Source organism: Rhinatrema bivittatum, chromosome 19 (assembly GCF_901001135.1).
Source record: "Rhinatrema bivittatum chromosome 19, aRhiBiv1.1, whole genome shotgun sequence".
In the NCBI taxonomy this organism is placed as follows: domain Eukaryota; kingdom Metazoa; phylum Chordata; class Amphibia; order Gymnophiona; family Rhinatrematidae; genus Rhinatrema; species Rhinatrema bivittatum.
In genome coordinates this window covers 8177441-8192390 of record NC_042633.1, presented here as the reverse complement: position 1 = coordinate 8192390, position 14950 = coordinate 8177441, and the positions used below count along the sequence as shown (strand labels likewise).

Here is a 14950-nt window from a genome sequence, read left to right as displayed (position 1 = left end):
CCTAAGTTCTAATGAATATTTATTGATCGATGGTACCTCATGTACTCTCTTTGGCCTTATTCAAATCCAGTCTAAAACCCCTCCTTTTTTATGCCACTTTTACACCTTTACAACCTGATAATTTCTCTTTCAGCTTTATTGATTTTAACCCTTTTCTTAATAAATGAAATTCCCAATGTTTCTTTTACATTGTATGTTGGTCTTGATTAGATTGTAAGCTCTATGGAGCAGGGACTATCTCTTATGTGTTTTTGCACAGCACTGTGTACATTGATTAGCACTATAGAAGTGATAAGTAGTAGCAGTACTGGTAGAAGCGATGGGGGTACAATAAAATTACTTTGCATTTTTTAGGTTCCCTGTGGTTTTACCCATTAGGAATTCCTTGGTGTTCATCTCTGGTCTGATTAGAATGACATAACATTTGGGGAAGAATATACAACCCAACAACCCAGCACTGGAGGACAATATTGCAAATATTTCCACAGCCACTGTGTATTTCCCTCTTGTGCTTAGGTAAGCAGGGATGAAAGAGAGCCAGACAGCAATGAATATAAGCATGCTGAAGGTGATGAACTTAGCCTCATTAAAGCTGTCGGGTAACCTTCTAGCTAAAAAAGCTACAATGAAGCTGATAGAAGCCAAAAGCCCCATGTATCCCAGCATGCACCAGAATGCAATCAATGACCCTTCGTTGCATTCAAAGATTATCTTCCCCATCTGAGATTTCATGCTCATTTGGGAAAACGGGGGAGCCACGATCAACCAAGTGACACAGATGAGGACTTGGACCAGGCTGCAGGCTAACACCAAGGTGCTGGGCAGTTGTGGTCCTACCCATGACCTTAGATTGCTGTTTGGCTTGGTGGCCTTGAAGGCTATGGTCACTATGATGGTCTTGGCCAACAAGCAGGAGATGCAGATGACGAATACAACACCAAATGCAATCTGACGCACCATGCAGACTGGGTTTGTGGGGTGGCCAATGAACACTAATGAGCAGCCGAAACACAGGATAAGGGCCAATAGCAGGAGGTAGCTCAGTTCACGATTATTCGCTTTCACAAGTGGAGTGTGGTGTTTCCAGATGAAAACTGCAAGTATAGCGGCTGGCACCAGGGCTCCTAGCACTGAGGTAACAGCAAGCATCATGCCCAGGGGTTCTTGGTAGGACAGAAACTCAATGGACTTCTCCTGGCATCCGTCATTTCTCTTGGTGGGCCATTGGTCATCAGGGCATTTCATGCAATCTGTGGCATCTGTAGGAAAAAAGAGATTCCATGTGTGGCTTAGATCAGGGAAAATCATTACAGGAATAAAATGAGAAAGTGAACATGATTTATCTTTACAGAGGCATTATCCTTTGCCAACTACGATTTGCCAGAACTTGTTGAGTTTTAAGTATGAGGGGGATAGTAAATTGCTGGGCTCTGATTACTTTCTACCAGGACTTTAACCCCTAACAAGTGACTCACAATATGATCAAACACCTGATTCCGCGAGATTCTGTAGTGGGAGGGTATTTTTTGGATTTGAGATTAATGAACTGCTACTGTGGTGCCTGCAATGCCATCCTAAAGCTCAGGTACTGTAGTTTAGGTGCAGAAATCAGTTACTATGCCAGGTTTAATGCAGACCTGCCTCTACAGGGTTAATGGTCAGGCTGAGAGTGCTTAGCCTTTAGGATCCCTGCTGACCTGTCTTGAACCAATCAGAGATGGGAGTATGCCTCAGAGCCAGTGGGGGCCTGCACATTCTGCTTGCATTTTCTTTATCTTGTGGATTTTCTTCCAGAGTTACAAAACTGGTGCCAGAAAAGGGCTGAGTCATTAGATACAGGCAGAGTATCTAATCCTGGAGACAGGAATGTTAGTGTAGCCCCTAAGCCATTGAAGAGCTGTGAAAGAACATTAACTATTGAGGCTTTTAAATGTATATTTCCTACTGAACCATTCTGTGTTTATGTATTAGGGATGTGCATTTGCCCTGGTTCGGCCACCCCGAAAATTGAAGCGAATTTTCCTGAAATTTCGTGAAAATTTGTTTTTCGGGATTAGTGCGCACTAACCCTGAAATTTGGGGCAGCCGAAAAAAATCATCCCGAACCGCAGGAAAACGAAATTTCCTGTGGCGAGCAGATGACGAAGGCCGAACCAAAAGGTTTGGCCGAATCACATGTCTATTATGTACTGCAAGAGCAAGATTGATTTGTTTCCTCTTTACCTCCACAGGATATAGAACTATTCCTCCACTAACCTCTGACTTCCAAACAGTAGTTAGTCGAGTCTCCCTTCCCTTTTGTTTCTCCTCCCTCCCAACTTTATGTAATGCATCCCATATGCCAATACCCTTCTCTCCATGCTACCTTATTAACCGGTTTCCCGTTTTTCATTTTTCCTGTTTCCCAGCTAGTCCATGTTATTGATTACTATGTAATAAAAGTTTATTTTATTTTATTTTATTTTATTCTTTTGTGTTCCATGTACTCGTTCTGCCGTGCATTTGCCTTTCTATCTCTATGTTCCTTGTAAACCGATACAATGTGAAAATGGTTATTGGTGTATAAAAAACTACAAATAAATAAATAGGTTTTTACTGGGTGGGTTTGGATTTTTATGTATTTATTTTATGTAATATTTCCTTTGTTATATGTTACTGAGTTTTTTTGTATTTATGTCTGTTTGGGTTGTATTGGTATTATAATAAGTGTGGTGGGTTGTGGGTGGGTAGGTTGTCTTGGATATATGTAATTATTTAATTATTGTTATTATGTATTGTTCATGCTTGCCTTGAACTTTATGTTTATAGTTTTCTGATTCTGATTTATGAATATATAGATTTATTTGTATGCATAATATTTTAATTAAAGAAATTTTGTGATTTATTTGTTAGAATCCAGCCACCTTCCCAGAAACCTCAGCGGCAGATGTTCTGTACGGAAAAACGATTCGCGGCAGGAGATCGCTTCCGGACCCCGCTGGACCCCCAGGGACTTTTGGCCAGCTTGGGGGGGCCTCCTGACCCCCACAAGACTTGCCAAAAGTCCAGCGGGGGTCCGGAACGACCTCCTGCGGTCTAATCGTGTTGTCTACGGCCGGCGCCATTTTGCCGGCGCCATTTTGCGCCGCCATTTTGGAAAATGGCGCCGGCCGTAGACAACACGATTCGACCGCAGGAGGTCGTTCCGGACCCCCGCTGGACCCCAGGTAATTTAAGGCATTTGGGGGGGGGGTTCGGGAGGGTGGGGGATTTATTTTAAAGGGTCGGGGTGGGTTTTACGGTTGTTTTAGTGTGCTGGTTTTCCCGCCCTCCCCCCCACTGGACCCCAGGTAATTTAAGGCATTTTGGGGGGGGTTCGGGAGGGTGGGGGATTTATTTTAAAGGGTCGGGGTGGGTTTTAGGGATGTTTTAGTGTGCCGGTTTTCGATTTACACGATTTTCACGATTTTAACGATATTTTAAAACCCCAAACGGCAACGATCCGATTCCCTCCCCCTCCCAGCCGAAATCGATCATTAAGACGATATATGATATAATTCACATCTCTACTACCAACACACCTTGGCTATTTTACAAGCTGCAAAATTGCGCCAGTCAATTCATTTTGTGTCATTGAAGCTTTTTTTTTTTGTGCCGGATTTGGCCAAAATGACGGCACAGATTAAAAGAACTTTCTTGGTGCTGTGGCCTCAACTTTGGGATGCTGGTGCTAAATATGGCCTATTGTATCCGGCCAGGATGAGGGTCAAACATAATAATTCTACCAAAGTCTATGATTCGCCAGATGACCTGCATTCTTATTTGGCCTCTTTGCCTGCTTCTTCAGCCATGGTGGGTTGAATATACTGTTTTCCTTTTTTCTTTTTCTCATCTGGATGCCTTTTTTATGGGGCTGGTTTGGTGGATCTTTGGCGGCTCTTACATTCCACTGAAAAGGATTTCACTTTTTTTCATTTCCTCATTAATCCTACTCTTGTATTGATTATTTTTAATTTCTAAAAATCTTTTAAATTTGGCTTATATGACAAAAACTTTTCCCATCTTGCTCTCAGATCATGCTTTGCTTTCTCTCTCCCTTCAATGGATCCTTAAATAACCTGATAGCCCTAGCTGGCATGTTAATGCGGTTTGTTGGAGGATTCATCTTTTATTTCTCAAACATCGACCACCATTTCTGATTTTCTTCCTATTAATGAGGTCCCTCAGACTCCCTTACCCAGACTCCCTTACCCAGATGGACTGAATCAAATCACGGTGAACCTATTAGATGTGGTAGGCCTGATTGACAAACTGAAGAGTAGTAAATCACCTGGACCGGATGGTATACACCCCAGAGTTCTGAAGGAACTAAAAAATGAAATTTCAGACCTATTAGTAAAAATTTGTAACTTATCATTAAAATCATCCATTGTACCTGAAGACTGGAGGATAGCAAATGTAACCCCAATATTTAAAAAGGGCTCCAGGGGCGATCCGGGAAACTACAGACCGGTTAGCCTGACTTCAGTGCCAGGAAAAATAGTGGAAAGTGTTCTAAACATCAAAATCACAGAACATATAGAAAGACAGGGTTTAATGGAACAAAGTCAGCATGGCTTTACCCAGGGCAAGTCTTGCCTCACAAATCTACTTCACTTTTTTGAAGGAGTTAATAAACATGTGGATAAAGGTGAACCGGTAGATATAGTATACTTGGATTTTCAGAAGGCGTTTGACAAAGTTCCTCATGAGAGGCTTCTAGGAAAAGTAAAAAGTCATGGGATAGGTGGCGATGTCCTTTCGTGGATTGCAAACTGGCTAAAAGACAGGAAACAGAGAGTAGGATTAAATGGGCAATTTTCTCAGTGGAAGGGAGTGGACAGTGGAGTGCCTCAGGGATCTGTATTGGGACCCTTACTGTTCAATATATTTATAAATGATCTGGAAAGAAATACGACGAGTGAGATAATCAAATTTGCAGATGACACAAAATTGTGCAGAGTAGTTAAATCACAAGCAGATTGTGATAAATTGCAGGAAGACCTTGTGAGACTGGAAAATTGGGCATCCAAATGGCAGATGAAATTTAATGTGGATAAGTGCAAGGTGATGCATATAGGGAAAAATAACCCATGCTATAATTACACGATGTTGGGTTCCATATTAGGTGCTACAACCCAAGAAAGAGATCTAGGTGTCATAGTGGATAACACATTGAAATTGTCGGTTCAGTGTGCTGCGGCAGTCAAAAAAGCAAACAGAATGTTGGGAATTATTAGAAAAGGAATGATGAATAAAACGGAAAATGTCATAATGCCTCTGTATCGCTCCATGGTGAGACCGCACCTTGAATACTGTGTACAAGTCTGGTCGCCGCATCTCAAAAAAGATATAATTGCGATGGAGAAGGTACAGAGAAGGGCTACCAAAATGATAAGGGGAATGGAACAACTCCCCTATGAGGAAAGACTAAAGAGGTTAGGACTTTTCAGCTTGGAGAAGAGACGACTGAGGGGGGATATGATAGAGGTGTTTAAAATCATGAGAGGTCTAGAACGGGTAGATGTGAATCGGTTATTTACTCTTTCGGATAGTAGAAGGACTAGGGGACACTCCATGAAGTTAGCATGGGGCACATTTAAAACTAATCGGAGAAAGTTCTTTTTTACTCAACGCACAATTAAACTCTGGAATTTGTTGCCAGAAAATGTGGTTCGTGCAGTTAGTATAGCTGTGTTTAAAAAAGGATTGGATAAGTTCTTGGAGGAGAAGTCCATTACCTGCTATTAAGTTCACTTAGGGGTAGATTTTCAGAGCCCTGCTCGCCTAAATCCGCCCAAAACCGGGCGGATTTAGGCGAGCAGGGCCCTGCGCGCCGGGAAGCCTATTTTACATAGGCCTCCCGGCGCGCGCAGAGCCCCGGGACTCGCGTAAGTCCCGGGGTTCTCGGAGGGGGGGCGTGTCGGGGGCGTGTCGGGGGGCGGGCCCGGTCGTCGCGGCGTTCCGGGGGCGTGTCGGCAGCGTTTTGGGGGCGGGTACGGGGCGTGGCTACGGCCCAGGGGCGTGGCCGCGCCCTCCGTACCCACCCCCAGGTCGCGGCCCGGCGCGCAGCAGGCCCGCTGGCGCGCGGGGATTTACGTCTCCCTCCGGGAGGCGTAAATCCCCCGACAAAGGTAAGGGGGGGGTGTAGACAGGGCCGGGCGGGTGGGGTAGGTAGGGGAAGGGAGGGGAAGGTGAGGGGAGGGCAAAGGAAAGTTCCCTCCAAGGCCGCTCCGATTTCGGAGCGGCCTTGGAGGGAACGGGGGGAGGGTAGCGCGGCTCGGCGCGCGCAGGCTATACAAAATCGATAGCCTTGCGCGCGCCGATCCAGGATTTTAGTGGATACGCGCGGCTCCGCGCGTATCTACTAAAATCCAGCGTACTTTTGTTTGCGCCTGGAGCGCAAACAAAAGTAGGCTGTTCGCGCTCGTCTGAAAATCTACCCCTTAGAGAATAGCCACTGCCATTAGCAATGGTTACATGGAATAGACTTAGTTTTTGGGTACTTGCCAGGTTCTTATGGCCTGGATTGGCCACTGTTGGAAACAGGATGCTGGGCTTGATGGACCCTTGGTCTGACCCAGTATGGCATTTTCTTATGTTCTTATTGTTTGGCAAGCTTTTAAGGCCACTTGTAGGGGTATGATTATCAGTTATTCTGTGCACCTTAAACAAATTAGGTCTAGTGAATTACTTGATTTAGAAGCTCAGATCAGCCACGTGGAATCTCTGCATATATCTACCTGGAATAACAGTGTTCTTGCTTCCTTATATAAACTCAAATATCGCTACAATAAACTTTTAAGTGCTTCTGCGGGTAAATCCATTTTCCTCCAAAACTGCTGCTACTATGCAGAAAACAACAAGTCTGGGTGACTTTTGGCTACTTATTTACAGGGGCTGAAGGAACATAAGAGGGAAGAGATTTTATGCCAATTTCATGATTTCTATAAAGATTTGTATTCCTCTGAATCACAGCATGATCCCATTTTAATTACTAAGTTCCTCTCTAATTTGACTCATCCTACTTTATCATCTCTAGAGAGTGCCCACTTGAATGTGCCTTTAACTGTCTCTGAAGTGATGAAAGCTCTATTTGCTCTACAAGTGGGTAAGGCTCTGGGTTTCGATGGCTTTTCGCTCAAATTTTATAAGGCGTTCTCTTCCCTCTTGGTTCCTAAGTTGTATGCTTTATTTTTGAATATGTGAACCCAGGATCCAACTTCTTCTTGCTTTAATGAAGCTAAAATTGTGTTTTTTTCCCTAAACTAAATCGGGATCCACTATCTCCTGATAATTATCGACTCATCTCTTTAACACTGATTACAAGATATTAGCTAAAATATTATCCTCCCATCTGGAACAGGTTCTGGATAAGCTTATACACCCAACTCAATCTGGTTTTATGAAAGGTCAATGTATTACAGATAACTCCCGCTTATTTGTGGATATACTTCAAATTTATAATAATTTGTCTTCCCCTTTAGTGGCCATATCCCTCGAGCTCAAAAAGCGTTTGATCATGTGGAATGGGATTTTTTGTTTGAAGTCCTTTGCTGGTTTGGTTGTGGTGCTCCTTTCATTTTCTATATTAACTCTCTTTATTACTTGCCTACCTCATCTATTTCAATTGATGGAGCATCTTCTGACTCGTTTATATTGCACAGAGGAACGAGGCAAGACTGCTCACTTTCTTCCTATTTATTCAACCTTTAATTGGAACATTTATTGCTTGCTTTATGACAAAACCCATATGTTTATGGTCTTACTTGTAATGACATGGAATATAAATTATTGGCTTATGCTGATGATTTAATTTTATATGTTTCTCAACCTGAGATACTATTACCTCACATTATTCGATATATTTCCTCCTTCTCTCTTATTTTTGGCTATCATGTTAACTGGAGCAAATCTGAGATGATGCCTCTTAATATCCATTTGACTTCTTTGGCCTCTACTTTTTCTACTTTCAATGCGTTACTAGTGGTTTAAAGAATCTTGGTATGTATTTCTATCCTACACTTGCTCAAACTATTGCTAAAGCTACAGATAAAATATGTGCAACGGTATCTGAGCTTACTAATAGATGGTTTCACATACATCTTTCTTGGTGGGGCTGTTTGGATATTATCAAAATGGTCATAGTGCCTAAAATTAATTTATTACTTCATATGCTTACTATTTTTTTTAATATAAGATTTTATATCGGCTTGATTAGAATGCTCTCTTTATTTTTGTGGACGCATAAGGCTCCACAGCGTGCTCTATCCATACTTAAACTACCTAGGGATACTGGTGGTGTAAAGTTTCCTGATTTTAGAGTGTATCATTCAGCATTCATTTTACGCCAAGCTACTGCCTGATTGGCAGGTCATGTTCCCGATGTTACAAAACAGATTTGGCATGATATTGAAGTAGATTTTGTACATCCTCTCCCTCTTTTTGGACTCCTGGGCTTTTGGTAATTTTTCCATTTCTGAATTTACCCCACCATTTATGCTTCTTGCTCTGTGTTTCACTATCTAGAATCCACTTTGGAGCACTTAACTACACCGTGGGGCTCTTCCTCTTTGACTCGTATTTGGCATAACTCATTTTTTGATTAGTAAACAACCTACTACTTGGATTCCTTGAATTCAAGTTGGTATCTGGTCTCTAAGCCAACTAGTATCTGGGTCCAGTTGGCACTCATTCTCCCAACCGATGTCTATGTATGGTTTACATGCTTCCCAGTTCTATTGCTATCTAAAGTTTCAGCATTGTGTTCATATGTTACACTTGGACCTCCTCGCTAGCCCTCCACAATTGCTTTCTCTTGCCCAACTTTTCCTTTCTTACAAGCATATGGCTTCTGCCATTTATAAATATCTTAAACTTAGTTTAAAAGGTGCCATGTCTTGGAGTGAACATGGTCACAAGACCTCTCTCTACCCACAGATTTTCCATGGCCCAGGTTTTGGTCGTTTGTTATCCAGCCTTCTCTTTCCTCTCAAGTAACACAATCCCTTTTTTTTAGCGCACCACACCACTTGGACTCCATGGTCTTTATACAGAGCGAAGTTATCTTCGTTGCACTCATGCTGGTTGTGTGGCAAGCCTAAAGCAACTCTTTCTCATATGTTGTTTCATTGTTCTCATATTTATTCCTTTTGGAGTGAGGTGTGGGACAAGATATCTCAGATGCTTAGTTTACAAATGTCCTTATCTTATAAATGTATTATTGTTATATCTCCTATCCGCGGCCGGCTGCGGCTAGCCCCACCTACCTCTCCTGCCTGCTCCCAGGCTGTCGTCGGCGTCGGCGTGCAGGTGAAGGGAACCCCTGAGGCATGTCTCTGGCCTTCTCCGTGGCACTGGCCGCCGACACTGGGCCGCGCTCCGACGGTGTCTCCGGCAAGGGGGTGTGTGTCCCCCGGGCTTCTCTTCATGGCATCGGGCCGCACTGCATGATTCCAGGGATGTCCTCCGGCTGCCCTGTTCTTAGGAAAGAGGCCACGCCTTCTGTTCTCATTTAAGGGACCTCGTCACCTTAACCAGGCTCAGCTGCAGCAGATAGGTCAGGGTTAGGGAGGTATTTAAGGCGGCTTCCTCTTCTTATCCTTTGACTTGGCAACGAGTCTGCTCACTTTGGTAAGTCACCTGGTGCCTTGGGTTCCTGCTTCCTCTTGATTGATTCTTCGGCATCAACTTTGGACTGGCAAGTGGTGATTCTTGGCCTGTGACTTTGGACTGACAAGCAGTGAGTCTTTGACGTGTGACTTCGGACTGATGAATGGCGACTCTCTGGTAGTCAATCTCAGACTCATTTGACAGATCTTCCACCTTCAAGGGCCCACCTAAGCCCAAGTGGCCACGGTCCCTACGGGCTCCTCCCGGGGGGACCGCGGGCTACCAGCGGCGAAGAACTGGCTAGCTCCCACTTTGACTCATTTTTAGGGTCCGGGACTCAAAATGGCGCCGATCGCCTGCACGCCGGCCGGCCGATGCCAATACTCAAAATGGTGCCGATCGCCTTTGCCCTCACTATGTGTGACATAGTGAGGGCAAAGGCGAACGGCGCCTTTTTGAGTCCTGGCATCGGACGGCCGGCGTGCAGGTGGTCGCTCCTGGACCCCCGCTGGACTTTTGGCAAGTCTTGTGGGGGTCAGGAGGCCCCCCCAAGCTGGACAAACGTCCCTGTGGGTCCAACGGGGGTCCCGGAGCGACCATCTGCACGCCGGCCGTCCGATGCCAGGACTCAAAATGGCGCCGATAGCCTTTGCCCATACTATGTCACAGGGGCTACCAGTGCCATTGGTCAGCCCCTGTCACATGGTAGGAGCAGAAGATGGCACCGGTGACTATGTGACAGGGGCTGACCAATGGCCCTGGTAGCCCCTGTGACACAGGCTATCGGCGCCATGATGAAACCGGCAAACGAGTGCAAGGATAGCTTCTGGATTCCACGCTGGACCACCAGGGAGTTTTGGTAAGTCTTGGGGGGGTCAGGAGGGTGGGGGGTTGTAGTTAATTTTAATTTTAGCTGGGACACAAATTTAACTCGCCGTATTAACACATCGGGGCGCCTTACGGCCGAATGTAACGCATTTGCGCCCCGACGAATCCGAATCACGAATGCAACGAAAACTTTTTGGCTGCACATCCCTATAGCCAGATAAGTTCCAATGTATATGGCTAAGTAGTTTGTTTTAAATATTCAGCTACTGTCAGTGACCACCACTTAGCTGTATAAATACATGTATGGTAACTTTCAAACCAGCGTGTGAGTGCACATATGAGTGTGAGCGTCAGCCTTCACCCAGGGATATGGCCATTTTATAACATAGGTCCTAAAAAGCATGAAGGTAGGTGGTCTAAGAAAGCCATCAGGAAGAAAACAAGAATTAGACACCACGGTCTTTTTCAAAACTTTATTGAAGTTTAGACGTATATATTGGGTCTTAAGAATATATAAGTCTCCACTTCAATAAAGTTTTGAAAAAGACCGTGGCGTCTAATCCTCATTTTATAACATATGCACATGATATAAAATAGTCTTGCCATATGCACATGTGCACCAAATTTTAAGTGTGTGTGGGGGGAGGGGGGCACACGCATGTGTGTGCAAATCCCAGTTACATAAGAACATAAGATACGCCATACCTGGTCAGACCAAGTGTCCATCAAGACACTATCCTGTTTCCAAAAGTGGCCAATCCAAGTCACAATTTCCTGGCTAGTTCCCAAACATTAAAAAGATCACAAGCTACTAATGCTGGTAACAAAGAGTGGCTAATCCCTATTGATTAAAAGCAGTTTATGGGATTCTCTTCCAGGAAATTATCCAAACCATTTTCCCTGTACGTACCAGGATCAGTCCAGACACCTGGGTTGTGACTGCGCACCAGCAGATGGAGACAGAGCAAGACTTGTCGGGCACCCCTACATATAGTAAGGCGCCACCCACAGCTCCACAGTCTTTCTCTGTCTCCAGCAGATGGGGCAGGTCCACCCACAGTCTCTGGTAGTTCCTGGTTAGTTCGTGTAGCTAGTCAGGGTTTTCTGGTTGTTTAAAAAAAAAAAAAAAATTATTAAAAGCAGCAAGTCAGAAGAAGAAGGTGCCCGAGTCCTTAAAGCCTCCCAGGGGGGTTGCAAGGTTCTGAGGGGACCATCCCCCCCTGGTTGAGGCCGCTGCTGAGGGTTGAGGACCCGGCCTTTTCTGGCAGCAGCGTTGGGGGTGACACCGGGGAGCCCGGTTCACTCACCCCCGCTGGAGCAGAAGAATCAGGACCAGGGTCAGCGGCAGGTAGTAAAAAAAAAAAAAAAAAAAGCAGTGTGTTTGTTTTTGTTCGCCGGCTCGCTGTCCTCTCGCTCCGTTTTGGTCGCGGGGGGGGGGGGGGGGTAGGGGGGCCGTTTTTCGCCGTGTAGAGCCGCCGATTTGAAATTTTAATTAATTTTGAGTATTGTGTTTAGTCGCGGCTGTGCGCCGAGTCAGTGCTCATGCCGAGGGGGGCTTCCTGCCGCGCGTGCGGCTCGGCGTGCTCGCGGGTGTCCCGTGAGGGAATCTGCTCCAGCTGTGTGTCGGGCAACGAGGGGCCGTCCGAGGTCGGTCGGGGGGTCCGGCCTCGGCCGGTGTGATCGCCGGCGAGCGATGGGCCGCAAGAGGTAGTCAGTGCTGAGCCGTTCCCGCTCAGCGCGGGAACGGCGGCCATTTTAGAAACGGTGAGGGAAGCCACGAGGTAGGCCGCAGGAGTTGCCGGCCTCCCTCCAGTGCTTTCCCCACAGCAGCGGGCCACCCGGGGGGGGGGGGGGGGGGGGCTGCTTCGCCAGCGAATCAGAGTTCAGAGGAGGCCTCATCTGATTCGGAGGCCTCCATTTCCTCAGATTTTGCAGTTTTGCTGCAGAAAACTTTGAAATATAAGAAGACTAAAAGAAAGAGAGGAAGAACGGCCATAGGCCGATTGGAACCCCGGAAGAAGAGGGCGGGGGAGGGTCCCCGGAGACCCGTGGACCCGCCCAGATAGCACCGGCCCTTACGGGGAATCCCCCAGGGCACCGACTCGGATTCGGCCTCGTCAGTGGAGGAAGAACAGGACGTAGGGGCCCCGGGGAGTACCGGGGGTCCACCCAAAGAGGAGGCGGTGCATACGGGGACCGCCAAAGCAACACCAGCGGTGGAAGGTGACAACCCCAAAGTTGTGCGCTTGTTCCGGAAGGAGGAACTGGCGCCGCTTATCCCGGCTATCCTGCGGGAAGTGGGAGTGGACACTCCTCCGGTGGGGTCTCGAACAGATGCCAAGATGGATCCGGTGCTGTTGGGCCTTACGGGGCCGGCTGTGGCTTTTCCATTTCACTTCTCGGCGACCGATATCCTCTTCCGGGAATGGGATACCCCGGAGTTGGGCCTTAAGGTGAGTAAAGCTATGGATAAGCTGTATCCATTGCCGGACAACGCGCTGGAACTGCTTTGTTTCCCTAGAGTGGATGCGGCGGTGTCCGCGGTCACGAAACGGTCCACGATACCGGTCACAGGTGCAACGGCCCTTAAGGATATTCAGGATCGAAAACTAGAGGTCCAGCTTAAAAAGGTGTTCGAGGCTTCGGCCCTGGGGGTCCGTGCGGCTATCTGTAGTAACTTTGCTTTGCGGGCAGGTTTGCGCTGGGCTCAGGTGCTTCAGGCCAATGCTGGTCTCTCGGGAGAAGAGGCGGCACAGGCTGACCACTTGGAGGCGGTGATCGCGTACAGCGCGGATGCTATGCATGACCTACTGCGGACCTCGGCTACGGCCATGGTTTCGGCGGTTTCGGCACGCCGGCTTCTTTGGCTCCGCAATTGGGCGGCGGATGGGTCATCGAAGGCTCATCTTGGCTCGCTCCCGTTTAAGGGGAAATTGTTGTTTGGTAAACAACTAGACGACCTGATGCAGTCGCAAGGAGAAAACAGGGCTTTCAAGCTTCCAGAGGACAGGCACCGTTCCCAAGCATCTTTTTCCATCAGGGCCCGTTTCTGAGGGTCCAGAAAATCGCGGCCGCAGAGATCGTCAGGGTTCTCCTACCGATCTGGCTCCTCGAGATCGCCGTCGTGGTCTCAGTCCTTTCGGGGGAAAAAGTTTGGGAGACGGGACGGTCACGCGTCGGGATCGGGTCCAAAAGCCTCTCAATGAAATGCAGCAGGTCCATTCCCCTCCTCCGGCTCCGTCGCGGGTGCCAGAGGTGGGAGCCCGGTTGTCTCGTTTTTACGGGGAATGGACCAGAATAACGACGGACCAGTGGGTCCTCAGCGTGATAAGACAAGGTTACGCTTTAGATTTTGCTCGAATCCCGGCGGAAAAATTTCTGGTCTCTCCTTGCAAGGGGTCCAGCAAGTGGATGGCAGTCCAGGATACGCTGCGACGGCTAGAAGACCTGGGCGCGATAATACCCGTACCCCCGGAGCAGCAGCGTCGGGGCAGGTACTCCATTTACTTCATCGTGCCAAAGAAGGAGGGCACTTTCAGACCCATCCTCGACCTCAAAGGAGTCAACAGATGTCTTCGCGTGCCACGCTTCAAAATGGAGACGATCCGGTCAGTGATAGCCTCGGTTCGACCGGGAGAATTCCTGGCGTCCTTGGACCTCACGGAGGCTTACCTTCACATCGGCATCCAGCCGTCTCATCAGCGGTTGCTGCGGTTTTGTATCCTGGGCAGACACTATCAGTTCAAGGCTCTCCCCTTCGGCCTCGCCACCGCTCCGCGGACATTCACGAAGGTAATGGTGGTGGTGGCGGCCGAGCTTCGGAGGGAGGGGTTCTTGGTACACCCCTATTTGGACGATTGGCTCATCCGGGCCAAATCCGAAAGGCAGTGCCGACAGGCCATCGACAGGGTCCTGCAGCTTTTGTGCTCTCTCGGATGGGTGGTCAATCTCGCCAAAAGTCGGCTGGTTCCCACCCAGGCCCTGGAATACCTGGGAGCGCTGTTCGACACGAAACGAGGCAGGGTGTTTCTGTCCAAGGAGCGTGTATGCAAGCTTCAGGGTCAAGTATGCCGTTTATTGTCCCTGCGGATTCCTCAGGTTTGCGATTACCTGATGGTATTGGGATTGATGGCGTCAACGCTCGCGTTGGTGCCCTGGGCTTTCGCTCATCTACGTCCATTGCAATCCGCATTGCTCTCCCGATGGCGGCCGGTGTCGGAGGAATTTCACCTCCACCTCCCACTCACGGAGCTGGCGAGATCCAGTCTGCAGTGGTGGCTCAGCTTCGCCAATCTGACACGGGGAGTGTCCCTGCTCACACCCAACTGGACAGTAGTCACCACGGATGCCAGTTTGTCTGGATGGGGAGCGGTCTGCATGGGCCGCTCGGTGCAGGGACAGTGGTCCAAAGCTCAGTCACAGTGGTCCATCGATTGCTTGGAGACCAGGGCGGTCGCGTTGGCGCTGCATTCCTTCCTCCCATTGATCCGGG

The 14950-nt window shown here is 47.7% G+C and overlaps 1 protein-coding gene across 1 annotated transcript in view; it reads right to left on the bottom strand.

Moving 5' to 3' along the window:
- Nucleotides 1–336: 336 nt before the first annotated feature.
- The window catches only part of LOC115081114 (extracellular calcium-sensing receptor-like), a 41842-nt gene continuing 27228 nt past the window's right edge, over nucleotides 337–14950 (bottom strand). The window contains exon 5 of the mRNA XM_029585626.1: nucleotides 337–1259. Within this exon, the coding sequence (XP_029441486.1) occupies nucleotides 337–1259 (923 nt within the window). The remainder of the gene's footprint in view (nucleotides 1260–14950) is intronic.